This window comes from Coregonus clupeaformis, chromosome 13, assembly GCF_020615455.1.
Source record: "Coregonus clupeaformis isolate EN_2021a chromosome 13, ASM2061545v1, whole genome shotgun sequence".
Taxonomy (NCBI): domain Eukaryota; kingdom Metazoa; phylum Chordata; class Actinopteri; order Salmoniformes; family Salmonidae; genus Coregonus; species Coregonus clupeaformis.
In genome coordinates, this window is record NC_059204.1 from 56,789,407 (window position 1) to 56,816,120 (window position 26,714).

The 26,714-nt window shown below is 42.9% G+C and overlaps 1 protein-coding gene across 2 annotated transcripts in view; it reads left to right on the top strand.

The window, feature by feature from the left end:
- The window catches only part of LOC121579957 (transcriptional regulator ATRX), a 55,356-nt gene that overhangs the window by 12,158 nt on the left and 16,484 nt on the right, over nt 1-26,714 (top strand). The window contains exons 2-24 of one of the 2 annotated variants that reach the window (XM_041894974.2): nt 2,338-2,447; nt 2,552-2,607; nt 2,714-2,766; nt 3,071-3,192; nt 3,331-3,447; nt 10,513-10,619; nt 13,654-13,721; nt 13,826-15,648; nt 15,787-15,853; nt 18,763-18,914; nt 19,164-19,328; nt 19,452-19,569; nt 19,705-19,804; nt 20,038-20,220; nt 20,387-20,531; nt 20,644-20,753; nt 22,905-23,048; nt 23,672-23,849; nt 23,965-24,102; nt 24,319-24,494; nt 24,637-24,754; nt 24,877-25,007; nt 25,118-25,155. In XM_041894974.2, coding sequence (XP_041750908.1) covers nt 2,338-2,447; nt 2,552-2,607; nt 2,714-2,766; nt 3,071-3,192; nt 3,331-3,447; nt 10,513-10,619; nt 13,654-13,721; nt 13,826-15,648; nt 15,787-15,853; nt 18,763-18,914; nt 19,164-19,328; nt 19,452-19,569; nt 19,705-19,804; nt 20,038-20,220; nt 20,387-20,531; nt 20,644-20,753; nt 22,905-23,048; nt 23,672-23,849; nt 23,965-24,102; nt 24,319-24,494; nt 24,637-24,754; nt 24,877-25,007; nt 25,118-25,155 — 4,419 coding nt within the window. Of the gene's footprint in view, nt 1-2,337; nt 2,448-2,551; nt 2,608-2,713; nt 2,767-3,070; nt 3,193-3,330; nt 3,448-10,512; nt 10,620-13,653; nt 13,722-13,825; nt 15,649-15,786; nt 15,854-18,762; nt 18,915-19,163; nt 19,329-19,451; nt 19,570-19,704; nt 19,805-20,037; nt 20,221-20,386; nt 20,532-20,643; nt 20,754-22,904; nt 23,049-23,671; nt 23,850-23,964; nt 24,103-24,318; nt 24,495-24,636; nt 24,755-24,876; nt 25,008-25,117; nt 25,156-26,714 lie in introns of those variants that run through there. The other variant, XM_041894975.2, reaches the window with a different exon arrangement.

The following is a 26,714-nucleotide window of genomic DNA, read 5'->3' on the forward strand; positions in this document are numbered from 1 at the left end:
TCCGTAGTGAGTGTTGCAACCAAGGACAGACAATTTTTACGCTCTGCGCACTTCAGCAATCGGTGGTCCCGTTCTCTGAGCTTGTGTGGCCTACCACTTCGCGGCTGAACCGTTGTTGCTCCTAGACATTTCCACTTCACAATAACAGCACTTACAGTTGATTGGGGCAGCTCTAGCAGGGCAGACATTTTACGATCTGACTTGTTGTAAAGGTAGGAATCCTATGACGGTGCCACGTTGAAAGTCACTAAGCTGGCCAATCTACTGCCAATGTTCGTCTATGGAGATTGCATGGCTGTGTGCTCGATTTTATACACCTGTCAGCAACGGGGTGTGGCTGAAATGGCCAAATCCACTAATTTGAAGGGGTGTCCAGATACTTTTGTATATACAGTGCATTCGGAAAGTATTCAGACCATTTTACTTTTTCCACATTTTGTTACATTACAGCCTTATTCTAAAATTTATTAAATAGTTTTTTCCCCTCATCAATCTACACACAATACCACATAATGACAAAGCAAAAATAGGTTTTTAGAATTGTTTGAAAATGTATTGAAAATAAATAACTGATATCACATTTAAGTATTCAGACCCTTTACTCAGTACTTTGTTGAAGCGCCTTTGGCAGCGATTACAGCCTTGAGTCTTCTTGGGTATGACGCTACAAGCTTGGCACACCTGTATTTGGGGAGTTTCTCCCATTCTTCTCTGCAGATCCTCTCAAGCTCTGTCAGGTTGGTTGGGGAGTGTCGCTGCACAGCTGATTTGGTGGAGTACTGCAGAGATGGTTGTCCTTCTTGAATGTTCTCCCATCTCCACAAAGGAACTCTGGAGCTCTATCAGAGTGACCATTGGGGTCTTGGTCACCTCCCTGACCAAGGTTCTTCTCCCCCGATTGCTCAGTTTAGCCAGGCGGCCAGCTCTAGGAAGAGTCTTGGTGGTTCCAAACTTTTTCCATTTAAGAATGATGGAGGCCACTGTGTTCTTGGGGACCTCCAATGCTGCAGAAATGTTTTGGTACCCTTCCCCAGATCTGTGCCATGACACAATCCTGTCGGGGTTTTACGGACAATTCCTTTCGACCTCATGGCTTGGTCATGCAGTGTCAACTGTGGGACCTTTATATAGACAGGTGTGTGCCTTTCCAAATCATGTCCAATCAATTGAATTTACCACAGGTGGACTCCAATCAAGTTGTAGAAACATCTCAAGGATGATCAATGGAAACAGGATGCACCTGAGCTCAATTCCGAGTCTCATAGCAAAGGGTTGGAATACTTATGTAAATAAGATATTTCTGTTTTGAATTAATACATTTCCAAAAATTTATAAAAACCTGTTTTCGCTTTGTCATTATGGGGTCCTGTGTGTAGATTGAGGATAAAAAACAACATCCATTTTAGAATAAGGCTGTAACATAACAAAATGTGGAAAAAGTCAAGGGGTCTGAATACTTTCCGAATGCACTGTAAAGTGTATCTTATCAATAACAAAATATATTGCGTTTGAAGCTGGTGGACCAAAACCGAAAGTAACCAGCTTCAAACAGTTGTAACAAATTGGGGTTTGTTATTGAAAATATATTTCACAGCGATTTAGATGGTACAATGATTCACTACACTATTCAGTGCTTGTTTTAACACACAAACTGAAATTGAGTGAACAGTGTAGAATTTCAGCAACCAGGAAATGACAGAGCGATTTCCACTAGATAACACAGTCACAAAGGCAGAACAGCTTCCCAGTTTGACAATAGATGCCGTTCCGGCAGGAGAAATCAATAAGCGAATATCACAGCCAATCACAACACTGGCGATTTAAGTAATACTGTGAAACACTAGCGCCAGATATATTTTGGACATTTTCTGAAATTACAATGCAAAAATGCTAAGGAATCCTATGAGTTGTACCTTTTTTTTTATTTTTTGTTAATTCTTTCTCGCTGATATGAAATATACGTTCCTTATGTTTCCAAAACCGTACCGCAAGCAATACGCGTTAACGTTTAGAACAAGCGTTGGGGCTCTTAACAAAATTATTCTGGGAAGAAAATACCTTCATCAATAGGCGCTTAAGGTAGTTAACGTCTATGAATGGGTTAGCATTAGGGTAGAATAGCTAGCTAGCCTATTGAATCATGATAATAACTGTTCCTGAAGAATAGGGACAGATAAGGACGAGGACAGATATGTTCACATCATACCGGTAGCTATGGCATATATCCACATACTTTTAACTTTGGTTAGGAATTTAAACAAAGGTGTATAGCTTTCTAGAAAGAAACTCACATGAGGTATGCTGGATTTCTATTAATTTGGCTGTCATTCCTCTTAGCATTCCTCCTGGCACGAGCAAGCTCAATGTGTTGGTGACCAAACTGCATGAGTTCTTGACTCATGCTCCAGAAGAAGATGATGACACACTGGTGACTGAAAGTCCTGATGGTGAGAACTGTAATAAGTGAAACTTTAACTCAGTAGGCATGGTGGGGTTGTCTGGCCAATATTTGTTGTGACTCACAATACTGTCTGCTGATTTGAATTCACAGGTATAACAAACAAGGACTGTGTGGAGCCACACTCAACAGACCGAACCTCTCTTGAGGTATTGACATGAGAAATATCAGTATTGGCTGTTCTAGACCAAAGAGTATTTAATATTGATGTAGATCTAGACGATCTAGTTATTACATTTTTCTTGTTGAATACAGCCTCAACAGACATTAACAGATGCCTTGAAGCAGTACGGATGTGGTTCCAGGAGGTGGGCTTTCTTCTGATATTTTGAAACGTGATAGTTGATGTACATGTTTATGGACAGGAAAAACACATTGTTTATCCTCTAATGCAGATGTTTTCAAACTTTTCCTTTGGGACCCCAAGCCATTCCATGTATTTGAACTATTCCTGAGTTAGCACACCCAATTCAACTTGTCATGTAATTAGACGCCCTTGTTGAGGTGAATCAGGTGAGCTAGTTCAGGGCTACAACAAAATTGTGAAATGTCTGGGGGTCACTGAGGAGGTTTGAAAAACCACTGCTCTAATCAATGTTACTTGTATTACAGAAAACCTTCAGTTGTAATTAAACACAGTGGACTGGATGAATCTGGTGCTTCAAATGAAAGTGATGATGACTGCTTGATCATCAATTCAAACGGTTATCCTGATGTAACAAGATTACCGAAAGGTTATTTTTTTCTGCTACTTCTTTCAACTCTACTGTAAGGAGATATTAACAATGGAAATGAATATTGAATGACTGCATTTATCAACAGAAAATGCCTTGGTTTTCATGCGTGTGTTTTTACATGTCTTATGCACAAAGGCACTGTACTGGTGAGGCCTGAGCCGGTGGAAAATGTCAGAGATGACTTCAGAGGTCCAGAATTCCATTGCGGAAAATCTGGTAATCTGAGGAGAGTTTTTTCCAGGAGACGTGGAGGTGAGCTTTCATGAATGAATATGAAAATGCATATCCTCTTCCCTAAAATAGTGTGCCGCAGAATGAAAATGAATGCATGTTTGTAATCAATCAATCAAATTGATTTATAAAGCCCTTTGTACATCAGCAGATGTCACAAAGTGCTATACAGAAACCCAGCCTAAAACCCCAAATGGCAAGCAATGCAGATGTAGAAGCACGGTGGCGAGGAAAAACTCCCTAGAAAGGCAGGAACCTAGGAAGAAACCTAGAGGAACCACGCTCTGAGGGGTGGCCAGTCCTCTTCTGGCTGTGCCGGGTGGAGATTATAAGAGTTACATGGCCATTTAAGGCCAGATTGTTCTTCAAGATGTTCAAACGTTCATAGATGACCAGCAGGGTCAAATAATAATCACAGTGGTTGTACAGGGTGCAACAGGTCAGTACCTCAGAATAAATGTCAGTTGGCTTTTCATAGCCAAGCATTCAGAGGTCGAGACAGCAGGTGTGGTAGAGAGCGAGAAAGTTGAAAACAGCAGGTCCGGGACAAGGTAGCACGTCCGGTGAACAGGTCAGGATTCCATAGCCGCAGGCAGAACAGTTGAAACTGGAGCAGCAGCATGACCAGGTGGACTGGGGACAGCCAGGAGTCTTCAGGCAAGGTAGTCCCGAGCCATGGTCCTAAGGCTCAGGTCCTCCGGGAGGGGAGATGGAGAATTAGAGGGAGCATACTTAAATTCACACAGGACACCAGATAAGACAGGAGAATTACCCCAGATATAAGACTGACCCTAGCCCCCCGGTACATAGACTATTGCAGCATAGATACTGGAGGCAGAGACGGGCCAACCAGGCAGGATATAACCCCACCCACTTTGCCAAAGCACAACCCCCACACCACTACAGGGATATCAACAGTCCACCAACTTACTACCCTGAGACAAGGCTGAGTATAGCCCACAAAGATCTCCTCCACCGCACGGGACCAAGGGGGTGCAAAACCGGACAGGAAGATCACGTCAGTGACTCAACACACTCAATTGACGCACTTTTCCTAGGGACTGCATGGAAGAGCACTAGTAAGCCAGTGACTCAGCCCCTGTAATAGGGTCAGAGAATCCCAGTGGAGAGAAGGTAGCCAGCTAGGCAGAGACAGAAAGGGCGGTCCGTCGCTCCAGTGCCTTGCCGTTCACCTTCGCACCCCTGGGCCAGGTTAGCGTTGTAGGTTAGCAGTAAAACCTTAAAATCAGCCCTAGCCTTAACAGGAAGCCAGTGTAGAGAGACTAGCACTGTTGTAATATTATCTTTTTTTTGGTTCTAGTCAAGATTCTAGCAGCCGTGTTTAGCACTAACTGAGGTTTATTTAGTGCTTTAGCTGGGTAGCCGGAGAGTAGAGCATTGCAGGAGTCTAATCTAGAAGTGACAAAAGCATGGATTAGCTTTTCTGCATAATTTTTTACGAAAAGTTTCTGATTTTTGCAATGTTACTAAGATGGAAAAAAGCTGTCCTTGAAATATTCTTGATACGTTCGTCAAAAGAGCGATCAGGGTCCAGAGTAACGCCGAGGTCCTTCAGTTTTAATTGAGACAACTGTATAACCATCAAGATTAATTGTCGTATCCAACAGCAGATCTCTTTGTTTCTTGGGACCTAGAACAAGCATCTCTGTTTTGTCAGAGTTTAAAAGTAAAACATTTGGCGCCATCCACTTCCTTATGTCTAAAACACAGGCTTCCAGGGAAGGCAATTTTGGGGCTTCACCATGTTTCGTCGAAATGTACAGCTGTGTGTCGTCCGCATAGCAGTGAAAGTTGACATTGTGTTTCCGAATGGCATCACCAGGAGGTAGTGAAAACAATAGTGGTCTTAAAACGGAACCTTGAGCAACACCGAAACTTACAATTGATTTGTCAGAGGACAAACCATCCACAGAGACGAGCTGATATCTTTCCGACAGATAAGATCTAAACCAGGCAAGAACTTGTCCGTGTAGACCAATTAGGGTTTCCAATCTCTCAAAAAGAATGTGGTGATGGTAGAGCATGGCGCTTGCAACGCCAGGGTTGTGGGTTCGTTTTCCCACGGGGGGCCAGTATGAAAATGTATGCACTCTGGATAAGAGCGTCTGCTAAATGACTAAAATGTAAAATGTCTAGGAGCATGAGGACAGATGCAGAGCCTTGTTCTGACGCTATTAAAAGGTAATTTACCACCTTCATGAGTGCAGTCTCAGTGCTATGATGGGGTTGAAAACCAGACTGAAGTGTTTCGTATACAGTGCCTTCGGGAAAGTATTCGGCCCCCTTGACTTTTTCAAAATGTTGTTACGTTACAGCCTTATTCTAAACATAAAATCTACACACAATACCCCATAATGATGAAGCAAAAACAGGTTTTTAGAAATTTTAGCAGATTTATAAAAAAACAAAAACGGAAATAGTACATTTACATAAGTATTCAGACCCTTTACTCAGTACTTTGTTGAAGCACCGCACAGCTATTTTCTCTCCAGTCTCTCCAGAGCTGTTCGATCGGGTTCAAGTCCGGGCTCTGGCTGGGCCACTCAAGGACATTCAGAAACTTGTCCCGAAGTGTTAAGAGAATTTCTATCTCTAATTCAACCTAAGCTTGAATCATTACCAGAGGTTGTAAGGCTCTGGTTTTAATCATAAATGATTCAAGGTCCACAACCAGCAAGAATGATCTGTATTTTTATTCATGGAGAGCTCTGGCGCCAAAACCCATACCCTCCTGTTTTATACCCCTTGACACACAAAGGCACTTTGCTCCGCCCACCTTTAGGAGGCTTTCTTAAACAGTTTCCACCTTTCTCCTTCACCCTGGAATGTTTAGTCCCGCCCCCCTCTGTTAGTGGGTTGATAATTCTAACACAGTTTACACATTTATACTGTATTTGGGGTGAAATCCTTTAGTCATTATTCTTAAAATACAAATTAATCTAACACGAAGCCACTCCTGCATTGCATGTGGTGTATCTCCCGAGTGGCGCAGTGGTCTAAGGCACTGCATCGCAGTGCTAGCTGTGCCACTAGAGATCCTGGTTCGAAACCAGGCTCTGTCGTAGCCGGCCGCGACCGGGAGACCCATGGGGCGGCGCACAATTGGCCCAGCGTCGTCCAGGGTATGGGAGGGAATGGCCGGCAGGGATGTAGCTCAGTTGGTAGAGCATGGCGTTTGCAGCGCCAGGGTTGTGGGTTCGATTCCCACGGGGGGCCAGTATGATTTTTTTAAAACAAAAAATAATAATGTATGCACTCACTAACTGTAAGTCGCTCTGGATAAGAGCGTCTGCTAAAATGTATTGACTGTGTGCTTAGGGTCGTTGTTGTCCTGTTGGAAGGTATACAGTTCCCCCAGTCTGAGGTCCTGAGCGCTCTGGAGCAGGTTTTCATCAAGGATCTCTCTGCACTTTGCTCCTTTCATCTTTTCCTCGATCCTGACTTATCTTCCATTCCCTGCCGCTGAAAAACATCCCCACAGCATGATGCTGCCACCACCATGCTTCACCGTAGGGATGGTGCCAGGTTTCCTCCAGACGTGATGCTTGGCATTCAGGCCAAAAAGTTACATCTTGGTTTCATCAGACCAGAGAATCTTGTTTCTCATGGTCTGAGAGTCTTTAGGTGCCTTTTGGCAAACTCCAAGTGGGCTGTCGTGCCTTTTACTGAGGAGTGGCTTCCGTCTGGCCACTCTACCATAAAGGCCTGATTGGTGGAGTGCTGCAGAGATGGTTGTCCTGGAAGGTTCTCCCATCTCCACAGAGGAACTCTGGAGCTCTGTCATAGTGACCATTGGGTTCTTGGTTCTCGATTGCTCAGTTTGGCCGGGCAGCCAGCTCTAGGAAGAGTCTTGGTGGTTCCAAACATCTTCCATTTAAGAATAATGGAAGCCACTGTGTTTTTGGAAACCTTCAATGCTGCAGACATTTTTTGGTACCCTTCCCCAGATCTGTGCCTCGACACAATTCTGTCTCGGAGCTCTACGGACAATTCCTTCGACCTCATGGCTTGGTTTTTACTCTGACATGCACTGTCAGCTGTGGGACCTTATATAGACAGGTGTGTGCCTTTCCAAATCATGTCCAATCAATTGAATTTACCACAGGTGGACTCCAATCAAGTTGTAGAAACATCTCAAGGATGATAAATGGAAACAGGATGCACCTGAGCTCAATTTCGTGTCGCATAACAAAAGGTCTGAGTACCGTATTTTCCGCACTATAAGGCGCACCGGATTATAAGGCGCACCTTCAATGAATGGCCTATTTTAGAACTGTTTTCATATATAGGGCGCACCGGATTATAAGGCGCATAGAATAGAAGATACTGCAGTCAAACGTTTGACTGGGGTTGCGTTATGCATCCACTAGATGGAGCTGTGCTAAAGGGAATGTCAACAAAACAGTCAGATAAAGTCAAACTTTATTAAGCGTTCTGACAACTCCGTTCACTCCCATGGTAACGTTGTTCAAACGTTATTGTGCATATTAACAATATCTCCCAGCCTTGCTCACTCTTCTCCCAAACGTGGAGGGGAACTTTTCCCTGATTCAGTAAACGTAGTAAAAGAAACAGTCTGATACCACTAAATCAAACGTTAGTGCATAACTCAACATTGTTCAGTTACGTATAACACGTAAAGCTCACTTTTTCTGTTCATTCCCCGTCCCCGAATCCCTTGAATTCTTCTTCTTCAGTGTCCGAATTGAACTGTTGGGCGACTACAGCATCCAACCTGCCCGGCTCCCTCTCGTCATTATCCGAGTCAGTGTTGCTGCTGTTGCCTGGCAGTTCAGAGATTATTCCTGCCTTCATGAAAGCTTGGACCACAGTTGAGACTGATATATCAGCCCAGGCATCCACGATCCATTGGCAGATAGTGGCGTAAGTCGCCCGGCACTGTCTCCCCGTCTTGGTGAACGTGTCTTCGCCTTCTGTCATCCAATGCTCCCACGCAGCTCGCAGTCTAGCTTTGAACGCCCTGTTGACACCAATATCTAGCGGCTGGAGTTCTTTAGTTAATCCACCCGGAATGACGGCAAGCTCCGAATTAGTTTGCTTCACTTGTTTTTTGACAGCATCGGTGATATGGGCGCGCATGGAGTCGTAGATCAATAGGGACGGAGCTGTGTGGAAAAAGCCACCCGGTCTCTTGACGTAAATTTCTCTCAGCCACTCACTCATCTTTTCCTCATCCATCCATCCCTTCGGGCTAGCTTTGATGACGACGCCGGCTGGAAAGTTTTCTTTTGGCAAGGTCTTCCTCTTGAAAATAACCATGGGTGGAAGTTTCTGGCCATTAGCCTGGCAGGCGAGAACTACAGTGAAGGATGACTTCTCAATCCCTGTGGTGGGTACAGACACCGTACTGGTCCCCGTTTTCTCCACAGTGCGGTTCACGGGAATATCAAAGGTGAGTGGAACCTCATCCATGTTGGTGATGTGCTCTGGCCGGATCTTCTTTTCAGTGATCTTCTTTTTGCAGTATGCGCGGAAAGTGACCAGCTTTTCTTGGTAATCTTTTGGCAGTTGCTGCGAGACGGTAGTTTGTGTGCGGATGGAGAGATTACGTCTTTTCATAAAACGAAAGCACCAAGAAGGACCGCCTCGAAATTCATCGATGATCATGTCCCGTGCTAGCGCTGTTGCCTTCATTCGAATAGTGACTGTAGACGCTTCTACTTGCTGCTCTCTGTTCAACAACCCACTGTTCGAGTTTGTCCTCTAACTGTGGCCATCTCGCTTTGTTCCCTCGGAAACTCTGTTTAGTCTTCTTTACTTGGCGCAGGTCATCTTCTTGCATCCTCCACTTCCGTACCATTGATTCATTAATGTTGAATTCTCTCGCTGCTGCTCTATTCCCATATTCTACTGCGTGACCGACAGCCTTGAGCTTGAACTCTGCGTCGTAAGCGTGTCTCTTGAAAGGTGCCATTTTGGGGTCTTTATACACACACAAGTGGTGTTGGACTGTGAGTAAGCACAGTACCGGTGTTTACTGACTACGGTAGCCGAAATGGTGCAAGCGGTGCGGCTTTGTAGTTTACCAGTCGTACTGAAACATTTCATTATTATTAAATTGGTTTTATTGGTTTTTCATACTGAAACATTTTGACAGAGCGCCTTGAGAGCCGTGTACAACCAGTATGGATCAACCAATTAACCAATTGATCCATATATAAGGCGCTCCGGATTATAAGGCGCACTGTCGTTTTTTGAGAAAATTAAAGGCTTTTAAGTGCACCTTATAGTGCGGAAAATACGGTACTTATGTAAATAAGGTATTTCTGTTTTTTTATTTTTAATACATTTGCTAAAATTTCAAAAAACCTGTTCATTTTGTCATTATAGGGTATTGTGTGTAGATTGATGAGGAAAACATTTAATTTAATAAATTGTAGAGTAAAGCTGTAACAAAATGTAAAAATGTCGAGGGGTCTGAATACTTTCTGAATGCACTGTACATTATTTGTCTTCAAGAACGCAGTGAGTTGCTGTGCAACAGTTTTCTAATTTATTTATTTTTTAGGAATGGGAGATTTGATATAGTCCGATATTTTTTTTGCATTTTCCTGTTCAAGGTTTGGCTTTTTCAGGAGAGGATTTATTACTGCCACTTAGTGAGTTTGGTACACATCTGGAGGATAAGGAGCCATTTACTATGTTCAACATAGGAGGGCCAAGCACGGGAAGTAGCTCTTTCAGTAGTTTTGTTGGGTTAGGGTCCAGTATGCAGCTTGAAGGTTTAGCGGCCATTACTATTTTCATGAATGTGTCAAGAGATACAGGATTAAAAAACGTGTGTCTCCATTGAGCCTAGTCTGCAGTTCTGTGCAGACTCAGGACAACTGAGCTTTGGAGAAATACGCAGATTCAAAGAGGAGTCCGTAATTTGCTTTCTAAGAATCATGATCTCTTCATGGAAAAAGTTAGTTAATTCATCACTGCTGAAGATGAAAGCCATCCTCACTTCGGGAATGATGCGTTTTAGTTAGCCAGCCTAAAACCCCAAAGAGCAAGCAATGTAGATTTAGAAGCATTGATTGATCGATTGTGTGTTTGTAGGAGGACACTTGGAGATTGTTAGCTGTACAGCCTGTGGCCAGCAAGTTAACCACTTCCAGAGGGACTCCTTCTATCAGCATCCAGTACTCAAAGTACTAATTTGCAAGGTGAGGGGATCCTGGGTCTGTCAAAGATTGGGTCAATTATAATGAACAAAAATATAAACGCAACAATGTCAAAGATTTTACTGAGTTACAGTTCATATAAGCAAATCAGTCAATTTAAATAAATAAATTAGACCCTAATCTATGGATTTCACATGACTGGTAGTACAGATATGCATATGTTGGTCACAGATACCTTAAAAAGAAAAAAGAAAAAGTACGGGCATGGATCAGAACCTGTATGTATCTGGTGTGACCACCATTTGCCTCATGCAGTGCGACATCTCCTTCACGTAGAGTTTCAGGCTGTTGATTGTGGCCTGTGGAATGTTGTCCCACTCCTTCAATAGCTGGGGACGTGCATTATCATGCACGACAATGGATCTCGTCACGGTATCTCTGTGCATTTAAATTGCCGTCTATGAAATGCAATTGTGTTTGTTGTCCGTAGCTTATGCTGCTCTTACCATAATGCCACCATGGGGCACTCTGTTCACAAAGTTGACATCAGCAAACGTGGTCTGTGTAATGATTAGGGCTGTCCCCGACAAAAAAATAAATCTTGGTCGACCGAAAGTCGTCTGTTCAATCAATTGCTCGACATTTTTAAACGTGTATTTTTCCATATATAGACACACCCTATGTGTTTTAATAAAATCAACTATATGCATTGAGCTTGTCTGATGCTTTAAGCTTACGGTTTGATGCCTCGAGGGTGCCAGAGATCTAGATAACCAGATAAAAATATAAAAAATACGTAACCTGACCCAACTATTCTCCTCCTGCTCCTGCTGGCTTTCGCAGATTCTCCCATTACTCTCCTGAAGTTGCCGGTAAGAGGCTACGTGAGGAGTCGGCAACCTTTCTCATGTGGAAAGCCATTTATCTTAACATTTCTACTGATCTGCGTACCAGTTATGGTGTTCATATGCACATTTTAGTGAAAGTTTCATTTAATTTATAATAACGTCTTCATATCTCAAAATCATTGTCATGTGGTTAATCAAAATTCTATCCAAATCTAAATGAAAATGATACAAACATCGAAAGTAACTTCTATTGCCAACTATGTAAAAATAGCTTACATAGAGCCAACAAATAAAAACATTGCAGGTAGAAAATATCCTGATAAAAAAAAAAAAATCCTATAAATCAGATTGGCTACACATGGCCTGTCTGCAACGAACTTGAAACATTGTATCAATGGGTCCAGCCGAAGCTTGCTCTAGCGAACTTGCAACATTGTGTAAAATATTCTGGGTCCTCAGTTTCCCGCGCCAGTGAGCTCGGGACAGACACAGCTGTAGGCTATTTGCGCAAGGGATAAGAAGCAGTGCTTGACTTGGGCAGGAGCTCACCTGAGCTGAGTACCGGCACCTCAAATTTTCTGCTGCTTAAGCTCCTGTTCCTCTTACAGAATATTAGCTAAAAAGTATTGTGGAGCTCCTGCACCTAAATATAAACAGTACCAGCATCCAAAATGAGTACCGGAACCTATTTCAGTCCAAGTCGAGCACTGATAAGAAGCCTATTTTGTCTAGTTTCCACTGGATCAGAGCATGAGATTTTTTCCCTTTCACGCTGAGTGGTTATCGAAAGGGAGAGAGCTGGAAAGATTTTTCAAATACATTGAGGAGCTATTGTAATTCTCAATGGATGTAAAAACAGACTTTGTTTGCTTGCTGTTTGATGTGAAGAAAACATTACTTTGAGAAGCTCCACAGGTCATTAGTGGTGGTGCGTTAAGCCAATCAGAAATACTATCAGATCCCCAAATGGGCACATTTATATGCCTACATTTGCTTGCAGGCCAGGTAGCCTATAGGCCTACTTCAATGCGTGCGCGTCCTTACTTAACATTGACAGGAGGAGCGCACCAAACAAAAGACAAAGACTAAATTGACAACTCGTGAATGGAATTAAATAAACCAAAAGTTGTTTCTCACAAGTATAGCATAGGTTGTGCACTCTGCAAACAATGTGTCCACTCCGACAATGAGAACAGGAAGACGGGAATAATAATATTGAATGCATTAAAAGAAATGACTGTAACCAAAGTAACAAACATTGTAGATTAGAAATTATAGAAATTAACGGTAAATGTACTACTGGTGATATATGTCATGGAGAATATACACTAACAATCAAACGCAAACAATTCACACAATGAAGTTATGAAACAATGAATGTGCACAAATTGGCGGGAGAGCGCATTCTGGAGAGAAGTGCATTGTTCATCTGGGCGCATGGTCAATCACATGTCTGCATTGGCCATGCAGTATTTACTGTGATATGGCCTCAGCAGAAGTCAGGGCATTCATACTTATTGCGCTTCGCGGAGCAGTGCAAAGCTGTTGTCAAGGAAGTGAGTTTGTTTATACAGGATATACCGCCCCAACCAATCATGTCAATGCGGAGCAATACAGAGCCCTCCGCATTGTTAAAACATTTGGGAGGCGCATGGCGATGCGGTACAGAGCTCGATTTGGCCTCTGGAGTCTCCGCAATTGTGTCACACCCTCCATATGGAGCCGCCGACCACATTTTCGAATCAAGAATAAATTGGCTTTTGGTCTAGGCCTCTGCAATGGATTAGTTCACTGAGAGGGGAGCATATATACATTTGTTACTGCTCGACTAAAACAATCTCTGTCGAACAACAGCCTAACGACCAAATAATCGACCAGTCAACTAATGATCATGCTGTTTAATCAGCTTCTTGATATGCCACACCAGTCAGGTGGATGGATTATCTTGGCAAAGGAGAAATGGTCACTAACAGGGATGTAAACACATTTGTGCACCAAATTTGAGGGAAATAAGCTTTTTGTGCCTATGGAACATTTCTGGGATCTTTTATTTCAGCTCATGAAACATGGGAAAAATACTTTACATGTTGCATTTATATTTTAGTTTAGTGAGTGTGTATATAGGCTTAACATTACATTGTTTAAAATGGTCATTCTCCAATAATATTTTGTTGAGCTCAGCTACATTTTTGGGGGCTCTGTTCCTTATTGTCTTATTATTTTCTCAGTCTTGTTTCAAGTATTACTCAAGTGATGACATCAGCAAGGATTGTGATGGCATGGACGAACAGTGCAGGTACGATGGGGTGGTTCTCCTATTTAACAAATCCTGAAATGTTAATAAACATACAGGTTGTTACGTTAATCATTACTTCAATCTATTATATTTGCTTCTTACAGATGGTGTGCAGAGGGGGGAAACCTGATCTGCTGCGACTTTTGCCCCAACGCCTTCTGTAAGAAATGCATTTTGCGTAACCTGGGGCGAAAGGAGCTGTCTGGCATCCTGGATGAGGAGAGTAAGTGGTACTGCTACGTATGCAGCCCAGAGCCTCTTCTGGACCTGGTCGTCGCCTGTGACAACGTCCTTGACAACCTGGGGAGTTTGTGGCAAGACCACCGCAAGAGGGGCAGAGGCGAGGGCAAATCTGGACATTATGACTCCCATCCCAGGCATTCTCAAAACATTCCCGTGGGTCATTGGAACCATAGTGGCATGGATGGTCATGTGGTGTTCAACTACAACACCCTTCAAATTCCAGAGGAGATGGCCAAAAAGGCAAAAAACCTTGTGGACTCTACAAACACTGTAAACACAACTTTCATGAAGTTCATTCAAGGTGGAATGCAGTTAAAGCGACAATACCTGAAGACTTTCCAGTCAGTACTGAAGGGTCTAAAGAAGTCCCACACAGCTCTGGAGGAAGCCCTTTTGGAGGAGTTCAATGAGATGGGTCTGCCAAATGATGGGGAAAACCCCACGTTTTATGACACTGATGCAAGTCAACAAGCACAAGAGGGTTGCGTGGAAATGGACATTGCTGATAAAAATTGCCTGCATTACTTAAAGAAAATTGCCGCTGAACATTTGGAAGAGAATGATTCAGACTCTAAGGGCTTTACAGACGATGAAAGGCCTTCATCCTCAAGTGAAATGAAAGGTGTCCTTGGCACAGAGATAATGCCCCGTCGAGGTAGAGGCAGGCCGCGGAAAAACTCCAAGCCCGGAGAAGATCCTTCCAACGTGACAAAACAACTGGTGGTGCAACTTACACCTGTCCCTGTTGAAAAAGAGCCACTCTCTGGCCCCCCAGAGTTGGAAGTGGAGTTGGAGGAGGAAAAGGAGTTGGAGGAGGAAGAAATCAAAGAGAAAGTGGATGAACGGGAGGGAGACTGTGAATCTATTGAACCTGCAACAGAAGAGGAGTATGAATCTGCTGAGGAGGGAAGCGAATCTCTGGTGCTGGAACTGGAAGAGGAACCAGAGAATAGACGCTCACCTCGGGTAAAGACCACGCCCTTACGCAGGCCAGGTGAGGGCAAGACCAAGCCTACCCCCTCAGGCCCTGACAGCGAGGGTGAATCAGACCCTGACACCAGCCCCAATGTTGAAGTGCCTCAAGGAGCTGACGAGGGAGGGCTTGGGAGAGGAATTGAAGACTCTGACTCCGATGAGGTCCCTGCTGTCCTTCAGCGGGCGGCCATGGCTCGCAGTTCAGACGAAGCCGGGAGTGACGATGGAGACCATCGGAGCGTGACCAAGAAATGCCTCTTCGGCCTGAAGAAGAACACGCCCCTCTCTCCAGAAAGAGTGGTCCGCAAACGCAAGGTGCAAGACCGCTCCTCTGACTCCTCCAGTGACGATCCAGACCTGCAGAAGGAGATCAAGACTATGAGCAGGCCCAGGGGGAGGCCTCGGAAGGTTAAGAGAGATGCTGAACCTACCCCCAGCAAGGATAGTCCGCAACATAGGCCCCTGGGCAGACCTCGGAAGGTCAAGAAAGAGGATGAATCTTCATCCAGCAAGGAGGGTAGTACCCAGGTAACCAAGCCTAAAAGCACACCTCGGTCCCAGCAGAGAACAAAGCAGACGCCATCCTCTTCCAGTCAAGAAGAGGGCTACCAGGATTCTGAATCTAGCGACGACAGTGGTGACCAGAAGATCAAGCCCATCACTGAGGAGGTGGCCTTACTGGGGGCAGCAGCTTTCCACCAGTCGTCTGGTGAGTTGGTCTCTCACTTTCTCTGCAAAGCACTGCATTTATGAGCTGTATTTCAACCCTTTTAAGGTAGCCATGTAGATTTCCTCATTGGCAAATGTTGAGCTGACCTTCTCTGTTTTTTGTACTCTCACTCTGTAGGCGATGAAGAGCAGCCCCGGTCTGGGCCTTCTTGGGCAGCAGAAGATGATGACGATCCAGAAAATAGGTATGGTTCCGAACGAATGGACTTAGCGTTTGTAACACACCCTAGGCGCGGGAGAAAGGCCACGCCACGGAGCTCTAAGTCGAGTGCTAATAATGGTGACTCCTCCGTTCTCAAGACCCCTTCCCAATCAATACCGTCTCGTCCAACCCGCAGCTGCAGTAAACCAGCAGCTATCCCATACAATTTCTAGTGTAGAGCACAGAGGTACCGTGTCAAGCACAGGGAGAAACCCCTCCTCATACCTTGCTAAGGCTGTGTTATGAATGATAGGCCACTTATGCCACTGTGTTTTCATTGACCTTTTCTTTAATTTAATATTTCTTTTAAATTTAAAGTTAAATGTCAGTTGTCTATTAGCAGAATGTGGCATCATTTGTCCATGTCTGTGCATTTCAAGGTGATTAAGAGGGGAAATGCTGGTTATTGTATTAGTTTGCACAAAAGCCTGATGCACTTATTAAAACAGATTAAACAAATTATTTTATATCTCATAGTTTCTCATTTGTCAACAATACTGTAAGTCATCCTTTCTTCCACAGACAGTATTCTTTTTATTTTTTACCAAATAAATAACGGTATACTGTATATTAAAACATATTTTAAGCCATGTTAAAGGTATTGATTGCATTATTTGTAAATAGTGTGATTATACTATTTTTTATATATATATATATGTTAGGGTGCACTCATTTGAATCTGGATTCTGATTCTTGATCTATGGTTTGATGGTAGTACAAGTTGCGTTGAGTTTTGCTCCGCATAAGAACAAGCCAGAAAGCTTATGTCTATGTAGAATTTTTGTTTTTAGCAAAGCACATCCTAAACTGGTTAAAACTAATAAAAAAGCGAATAAACCACACCAGGGTACTGAATACACATCTGAACGAATACACATCTGAACATACCCTTAGACTTAATTTTCAGATCTGGATATATTTATCTTTCACTATACTAGGGGTGAATTACATTCCTATCACTGGGAATTGGTCATCATGGAGTTTGATGTCATTTCTGAACTGACTGGGATTTGGACCCCAACCCTCATATTAGACATCCCCTAATGGTCAGCTCATGCTCAGGCATTCTTTAGGGTGGCAGTATTGTACATGACTGCACCCTTGTGGCTGCTGGATGTTGCCCATTTCTCTAAGGCAGTGTAAAAGCATACACGTTACTGCTAGTATTTGGTAATTGTGTTGTTGTATGGTTACTGTATGGAAGATTTTTGTCTTGATATATTTGAAGTTCATGTGCAAAATGCCAGTGGTGTGGTGGCTGTATTTTGCGCTGCTATTCTGACACTGTTGAGTACTAATACGATGGGTTGACTATCCAGTGATTCTCTGAACAGACTGGAAAACAATCTATTCTGCTTGATTGAATCTTTAAAATATGATTATCGCTTCTGACCAGGTTGAGGGCTTAGCAGAGAAAGAGGACTAAACAGCAGTATACCAAAGACACTGATTATAAGACCCTACCTACTGTACTGCATTTGATATACTTTGTTTTGTGCCTTTTTTCACCACAGGCAACAAGCTGCATTTCTTGTATGCTTTGTTTGTTATACTAATTGCATAATCATATTTAGAGTATTTTAATGTTTGTTTTGCATGCAAGGCCACATTTATTGGCCGTTTACCTACATTTTAAATTATTTAAAAACTGCTAATTTAATGCAATTGCATTTTACTTTGGAGGAGCTCGATGCCTTAAGCCTAAAGGCAACAGCTCGGAAAGCTGGTCCTGTAGAATGGTTGTAATGTATTTTATTCAACCTCAACTTTGTGTCCTCTTGTGACCTCTGAGGTCAGCCTTACAACGTTGCTGTGAGACGAGGAGGCGTGTTGTCTGTAGTGAAGTGTCTTTTTCTTCTTCCATTTTCTCTCTTCCCAGTTTAAACACTTGTGGTAAGGCCTCAGGCCCAGGCTGTTGCCGGCCGCTGCTGTTTTGATACTGCCTCATATGAGGGGCCCTCATCATGTACACGTACTTCTCGCTGAGGGTCGTCCGAGGCTTCGTTCAACTATTACTATCTGCCAAAAGGATTGTTTCTGCAAAACATATTCATGTGTAAATAGATGCATGTATTTCACAGAATATTGAACTTCGTAAAAAGTCCTACAAAACCATTTTGACCCAGTTGTTTTTTTGTTTTTTCTTTACCCTTCACAAACTATTTCTTGCATACCACCTAAAAAAAAAAGTGGTTGGAAGAACTTTTTTTCAAATTGAATTAATAATGATGTTGTCTTTAGCTCTGAGGTGCTGTATTGTTAAAGGCCTGTTACTTGTAGAGCATGCGTCAGACCAAGGATATGTTCTTACTTTTGTTATTGACTGAATTCTGTAAGAGAAACTATCCGTTGTAATAAATTAATACCCTTTATAATGTCTCGTATGTCTTCATTATTCTATATAGGACCAGGTTTGTTAATCTTGGGAGTGATCAGTCTTAGATGTTTGTTATGGAGGGGAGGGGTTGATTCAAATGTGCTTAGAAGGCAGTTAGGTTATCTGGCCTTTGACTCCTCAATGTGTTGCGTTTTTAAGATGAAATTAAGTGAAATGGTCTTTGACAGAGCATTTCAGCTCTGTCTATTTGGTCACATTATAACAGATATTTACATCAGTAAAGAAATACATTAAATTGTCGGTTGTTTACAGGTCAGGGACTGCAAAGTACTAGAATAGCTAAAGTTACATTATTTTCATTAATTCTAGAATAAATGTATATCCTGGTGATATTGTTAAGTTTAAGGTGAAATCCTGCGTCTTGATTGTAAATTCCTATCTAAGACAAGTTCCTTTAGAGAATAAACCTATTAAGCAGGGCTTGTTGGATTTGATGTGATGATCATTAAAATGATCCTCCGGTCCCTTTTCCCTCTCTTCCTTGCTTCTGAAAGAATCGCTAAGAAAATGCTTTTGGCCCAAATCAAAGCCAACTACTCATCGGGGGAGGATTTCTCTTCAGACGAGGAGTCATCACAGGATGATGAATCTGACAGGGGAGAGAAGGCACAGGAAGATGGGAAAGATGAAAGCTCAGATGAGAATGGTAAGTGATCCCTCCTTAACTCCACTACAATTTCACATTTGTTTATTTTGAGATTAGTCATTAGGCTGAAATACTGTCCTGACATGACCTGTTTCTTAGTAACTGGGCATTTTAAAGTAGGCCCATATTGTAATTGTGGTGATCTAAGACATCACCCTGTGTCACTGCTTATTAGTGTACAGGTTTAATTAACATTCACTATAGGAATATGATGTCCTCCTATAATACACCATGTTGTTTCTGCTGCAGGGGAGACCTCCAGTTTGACCTCTGACTCCGAGTCCAGTAAAACTCGTCACAGACACAGTCTGCTACGCCACAAGCTCAGCCTTGACGATGGAAATCCAAATGGTCGGAAAACAGCTAAAGAAAATGGGAATGAGCAGAAAGTCAAGAAGTCTAGAAGAACCGAAGGTGTGTGTGGGATGGGTTCTGTGGAACGACTTTATGATTGGATACCATCAGTGCCCTAGACTAGTTTTGGAGTTGGTCCTATTACTCAGTGAACTAATTCTCTGCTTTCGTCCATCGCCTCAGGTGAGACATTGGATAGCCAGAGTAGTGCTGATAATAGCCAATCAGAGCAGGAAGAGTCTGGTATGAGTGAAGAGCTGAGCCAATCAGAGAATGAGGGCAATGAACAGAAGCCCAAAAGGTAAGACGTCTCCTTATTTGTTTTGTCAATGCTGCTAACCAGGAAGGAAACCTTGTGTTTTCTGTCATCATTACATGTAATTGTGGTTGCATTCTTTATTTAGTGAAATATCTTTGTGCTCTTTTGTCTCCTTAGCTCATCTACCTCTAGAGTCGAGAGGGAATCAGTCCGTAGTTATCTACAGAAGAAGCAGCAACCCTCATATATTGTGCTGTCTGACTCCAGTGTCGATAAGGTAATCACTAGTGGATGTCGCCATCTCATTTTACCTTTGCATTGTCAGTTGCCTTTTTATATTCTTCTTAATAACTTCTTGATGTGCAACTATTGGATTTCTGAGAGGTATGATGATTATTCTGCTATTCTTGTTTTCTGTTTGTGTATTATCAGGTGCTAAATGTTAAATTGTATGTTTTTTTACTGGTAAAAGCGTTGTTGTGCTGGTGATCTCCTGATCTATCTAAACAGAGTGATGATGAAGAGAAGGACGGAGAGGAAGGCGACAACAAAGGTACACCTAAGGGCCGCAAGAAGATCCGCAGGATCATTGTAGATGAGCACCTCCGCTCAGAGACTCAGAGAGCCCTGAAGGAGGAGGAGGAGAGACGCAGACGCCTGGCAGAAAGAGAGCAGAGGGAGGACTTCAGAGAGGTACACTACACACAGCTGACCCTCTCCATGCACACTCACTGTAGAAACCATGCTCTCTCAGAAATATCATACTGTTACTCTATTTTATTTTATTTGAATAAATTATATATTATATCTATATATGGTTTATATGATCAGTTTTGGTCTAATGGTGGTTTCCTCACAGGTGATTGTTATTGATGACGAGATGTCTAAAGTGGCATGTCCCATCACCACTAAGCTCGTCTTGGATCAGGATGAGGGGACCAGGGAGCCACTCATCCAGGTGCACAGGAACCTGGTGACCAGGCTCAAGCCTCACCAGGTGGATGGTAAGTCTCGGTTTTTATTTCAGTTGTACAAATCCAATACATACAATAATTAACATACAGTGGCAAATACAGCATTGTCCCTTCAATTTGCTGTATCTCTTCCTTTTGACAGGTGTCCAGTTTATCTGGGACTGTTGTTGTGAGTCTGTGAAGAAGGCCAATTCAACCCCTGGATCAGGCTGCTTACTGGCCCACTGCATGGGCCTAGGGAAGACACTGCAGGTAAGACGAAGGGAAGAGAGAACAGAAGGAGTGTTTAGGATTTTATTTGGATCCCCATTAGCTGTTGCAAAAGCAGCAGCTACTCTTCCTGGGGTCCAAAAAATAAATAAAACATGACATAATACAGAACAATAATAGACAAGAACAGCTCAAGAACAGCGCAACATACATTCAAACTAAATAGAAAAATAGAAAAGGACCCTTAGGAAAAACATATTACTTTACATAGACATAGAAGTTATTTAGGTCAGCTAGGGGCCTTGTGCTGTAAGATGTTTTATTCGTTTTTTAAAAGCTGATTTTGCGGTTTGCTTTGGTAATTTGAGATGGAAGGGCGTTCCATGTAACTATAGCTCTGTACAATACTGTGCATTGCCTTGAATTTGTTTTGGACTTGGGGATTGTGAAGAGACCCCTGGTGATATGTCTGGCGGGGTATGTACAGTGAGGGAAAAAAGTATTTGATCCCCTGCTGATTTTGTACGTTTGCCCACTGACAAAGACATGATCAGTCTATAATTTTAATGGTAGGTTTATTTGAACAGTGAGAGACAGAATAACAACAAAAAAATCCAGAAAAACGCATGTCAAAAATGTTATAAATTGATTTGCATTTTAATGAGGGAAATAAGTATTTGACCCCTCTGCAAAACATGACTTAGTACTTGGTGGCAAAACCCTTGTTGGCAATCACAGAGGTCAGACGTTTCTTGTAGTTGGCCACCAGGTTTGCACACATCTCAGGAGGGATTTTGTCCCACTCCTCTTTGCAGATCTTCTCCAAGTCATTAAGGTTTCAAGGCTGACGTTTGGCAACTCAAACCTTCAGCTCCCCTCCACAGATTTTCTATGGGATTAAGGTCTGGAGACTGGCTAGGCCACTCCAGGACCTTAATGTGCTTCTTCTTGAGCCACTCCTTTGTTGCCTTGGCCGTGTGTTTTGGGTCATTGTCATGCTGGAATACCCATCCACGACCCATTTTCAATGCCCTGGCTGAGGGAAGGAGGTTCTCACCCAAGATTTGACTGTACATGGCCCCGTCCATCGTCCCTTTGATGCGGTGAAGTTGTCCTGTCCCCTTAGCAGAAAAACACCCCCAAAGCATAATGTTTCCACCTCCATGTTTGACGGTGGGGATGGTGTTCTTGGGGTCATAGGCAGCATTCCTCCTCCTCCAAACACGGCGAGTTGAGTTGATGGCAAAGAGCTCGATTTTGGTCTCATCTGACCACAACACTTTCACCCAGTTCTCCTCTGAGTCATTCAGATGTTCATTGGCAAACTTCTTGAGCAGGGGGACCTTGTGGGCGCTGCAGGATTTCAGTCCTTCACGGCGTAGTGTGTTACCAATTGTTTTCTTGGTGACTATGGTCCCAGCTGCCTTGAGATCATTGACAAGATCCTCCTGTGTAGTTCTGGGCTGATTCCTCACCGTTCTCATGATCATTGCAACTCCACGAGGTGAGATCTTGCATGGAGCCCCAGGCCGAGGGAGATTGACAGTTATTTTGTGTTTCTTCCATTTGCGAATAATCGCACCAACTGTTGTCACCTTCTCACCAAGCTGTTTGGCGATGGTCTTGTAGCCCATTCCAGCCTTGTGTAGGTCTACAATCTTGTCCCTGACATCCTTGGAGAGCTCTTTGGTCTTGGCCATGGTGGAGCGTTTGCAATCTGATTGATTGATTGATTGATTCTGTGGACAGGTATCTTTTATACAGGTAACAAGCTGAGATTAGGAGCACTCCCTTTAAGAGTGTCCTCCTAATCTCAGCTCGTTACCTGTATAAAAGACACCTGGGAGCCAGAAATCTTTCTGATTGAGAGGGGGTCAAATACTTATTTCCCTCATTAAAATGCAAATCAATTTATAACATTTTTGACATGCGTGTTTCAGGATTTTTGTTGTTGTTATTCTGTCTCTCACTGTTCAAATAACCCTACCATTAAAATTATAGACTGATCATTTCTTTGTCAGTGGGCAAACATACAAAATCAGCAGGGGATCAAATACTTTTTTCCCTCACTGTATGTCTGTCAGAGCTGTGACAGACATGTTGTCGTATGCATGTGTCATTAACAAAACCGTATATTTTGTTAATAATACTAGACTTAATAGAGTTTCTTGCTTAAATAATTTTCTCATTTAGGTGGTGACATTTCTCCACACGATGCTGCAGTCAAGGTGCCTGAAGTTCAGGACTGCCCTGGTGGTGTGTCCACTCAACACTATCCTCAACTGGGTCAACGAGTTTGACAAGTGGCAAGTTGACATGGGAGCCGACAAAGTCAAGGTAGTCAAGGAGATGAGATTTTTTTTCTTTGTAGTTAAATACATGCAGAGGTTATTGATATGCAATGTATTAGCGAGAAATAGTAATGGCGTCTTTTTGTAGGCACTAACTCCGCCATGGTTTGTTGGACAAAGCCTATGTAGAAATAAATGGCGTTTTTGGATAAACGCTGAAAATAAGCTCTGTGGTAAACACAGGCTTAGGAGATTTTATAAATTTGGTTGTATGAAATCAGCTAATTTCACTTTTTGTGAATGTTGAAGCATTTGTCATTTTAAAAAGCACATAAATGCTTAATAATTCATAAAGGCCATGTTAACTGACTGATATCTCATAGAACAAAACTTAGAAAATCTCCTAAACTTGTGTTGACCTCAGACCTTATTTTCGGCATTTATCCCAAAACCCTATTCTCTCCCCATTCATTTTCACCGTAGAAATGGCTGAATGAACCAAGAGGTAACACATTTCCGGGATTTAGGACTACAAGCTGGCGAGCTCTATATTCAAAGTATTTAATGTTACTTCCATCTCTTTCATCTCCCTGTCCCTGGCTCGACCTCTTCATTTCTCTCACCCTTTCTTTTTCTCTCGGTCTCTATACACTAACATACACCTCGTAGGTGACAGAGTTGGCCACACTGAAGCGACCTCAGGAGCGTTATATTGCCCTGCAGAGATGGCAGAAGGATGGTGGTGTTATGATCATGGGCTATGAGATGTACCGCAACCTCACACTAGGCCTCAAAGTCACCCACAGAAAATTCAAAAAGACCTTTGACAGCGCACTGGTCAATCCAGGTACATCCTCTACTAATTCTATGCATGTAGTGTTGAGAGGTATGCACCATTTTTAAGTAGTTTAATTTATTGTGTAGAAACTCTAATACACTCCACTACATTTGTTGTACTCCAGGTCCAGACTTTGTGATCTGCGACGAGGGGCACATCCTTAAGAACGAGGCTTCCAACATCTCCAAAGCTATGAGTGCCATTAAGACCAAACGGAGAGTGGTGCTGACAGGCACTCCACTGCAGAACAACCTCAATGAGTGTAAGGAGGCCTGCTTCAGTTTGAGTGCAGCCTATGACAACCTTTCCATTTAAAACTGTACTCTGTGACCAGTATGCCAACGTCTGGAGAAGTTAATTCATATTTCAGTTTTATTATATCTCAAAACTGATTTTAGGAGAACATAACAAACTTGCATGATAATTTCCTTGTTAATGTTCAAGTGTAGTCATATCTTATATATTTTGGTTCTCTCAGACCACTGCATGGTGAACTTCATCAAGGAGAACCTTCTGGGCTCAATCAAGGAGTTCCGGAATCGCTTTATCAACCCCATTCAGAATGGCCAGTGTGCAGACTCCACCCCCAGAGACGTCCGCATCATGAAGAATCGCGCCCATGTCCTTCATGCAATGTTGGCGGGATGTGTACAGGTGAGACAGCTCAATTACTAGGAGTGTATGGCACTTTCATTTGTAGTTTATCAGAACCACTGACTACTTTTTGCAAGTATTTGTTGCATGTTCTTTGTCAGTCTCCAGTGGAAACACTTATTGTGTTTTTCCTCTCTCTCAGAGAAGAGACTACTCAGCCTTGACCAAGTTCCTGCCTCCTAAACATGAGTATGTTATGGCGGTGAGGGTGACCCCCCTCCAGTACAGACTGTATCGCTACTACCTGGACAACTTCACTGGTAAGAACCTCCATCCATAGCCAGTTAGCTCAGAAAGCTCTGTAATGAAATGTGTATGAGATTTGGAGACATTTTGGCATTTACTGAGAACATATGGAGAAAAAAGCTGAATGTGTGTGTAGGAGCAGGATCCGTAGTTGAGGGAGCCAGGGGCAAGGCCGGAACCAGCCTCTTTAAGGACTTCCAGATACTCAGCCGAATCTGGACGCATCCCTGGTGTCTGCAGCTCAACTATATCAGTAAAGAAAATAAGGTAAAGACCCATCAGATGCAGGTTTGAACAAAAGTACTATTTTCTCATCACCAGACAGATCCTGATGCATCAGTGAAACTGTCACCAACCGAGATTCTCTTTGTTTTCAGGGCCATTTTGATGGAAAGCACCAGGGGAAAGCTGAGAGGTGTGTAGAAATACTACTCACAGTTTGCTGCACGCACAAAATCAATATTAGACTGCGAGGCTCTTGATCCAGGAGGGGATTCTCTGCTGTTACCAAGTAAAGCTTGATTTTGGAAGAAGCTAACCACTTATCTAGATAGCTAACTAGCTACTAAATTAGCAAATCAAATGCACAACTGCAGTGCATTAGCACATTTTTGACAGTTAACTTATTTGTTATAAGATATCTAGCTGGCAAACATTTAGTTATGAATTACATACTGTAACTAGATCACCTGCCACTTGCTGCACAACAGTGAGTGACTCAAGGCTCCGGTCTCTTGACTGGGAACTACTATGTGACTGGGAACTACTGGTAAGCTTCATAATGAAAAATTATGTGACCGGTGAAATGAAGAACGCGGTTTTCTTTAGCTCCTAATGTATTGCGCAAGTTGACTGCAGGTATTTACTTAAAAAGTATGAAAATGTATGCACTCACTTAACTGTAAGTTGCTCTGGATAAGAGCGTCTGCTAAATGACTAAAATGTAAATGTAAAAAGTAGCTACAAATATTATTATTATTTTATACTTTTAAGAAACAGTTTGAATGGTATTGACAGTATTGGAAAAACCATCCTGTGGCTATTTCCAAATACCCCTGTATACGGTATACAGTGAGGGGAAAAAAGTATTTGATCCCCTGCTGATTTTGTACGTTTGCCCACTGACAAAGAAATTCAGTCTATAATTTTAATGGTGTTTATTTGAACAGTGAGAGACAGAATAACAAAAAAAAAATCCAGAAAAACGCATGTTGATTTGCGTTTTAATGAGGGAAATAAGTATTTGACCCCTCTGCAAAACATGACTTAGTACTTGGTGGCAAAACCCTTGTTGGCAATCACAGAGGTCAGACGTTTCTTGTAGTTGGCCACCAGGTTTGCACACATCTCAGGAGGGATTTTGTCCCACTCCTCTTCGCAAATCTTCTCCAAGTCATTAAGGTTTTGAGGCTGACGTTTGGCAACTCGAACCTTCAGCTCCCTCCACAGATTTTCTATGGGATTAAAGTCTGGAGACTGGCTAGGCCACTCCAGGACCTTAATGTGCTTCTTCTTGAGCCACTCATTTGTTGCCTTGGCCCTGTGTTTTGTTTCATTGTCATGCTGGAATACCCATCCACAACCCATTTTCAATGCCCTGGCTGAGGGAAGGAGGTTCTCACCCAAGATTTGACGGTATATGGCCCCGTCCATCGTCCCTTTGATGCGGTGAAGTTGTCCTGTCCCCTTAGCAGAAAAACACCCCCAAAGCATAATGTTTCCACCTCCATGTTTGACGGTGGGGATGGTGTTCATGTTCATTGGCAAACTTCAGACGGGCCTGTATATGTGCTTTCTTGAGCAGGGGGACCTTGTGGGCGCTGAAGGATTTCAGTCCTTCACGGCGTAGTGTGTTACCAATTGTTTTCTTGGTGACTATGGTCCCAGCTGCCTTGAGATCATTGACAAGATCCTCCCGTGTAGTTCTGGGCTGATTCCTCACCGTTCTCATGATCATTGCAACTCCACGAGGTG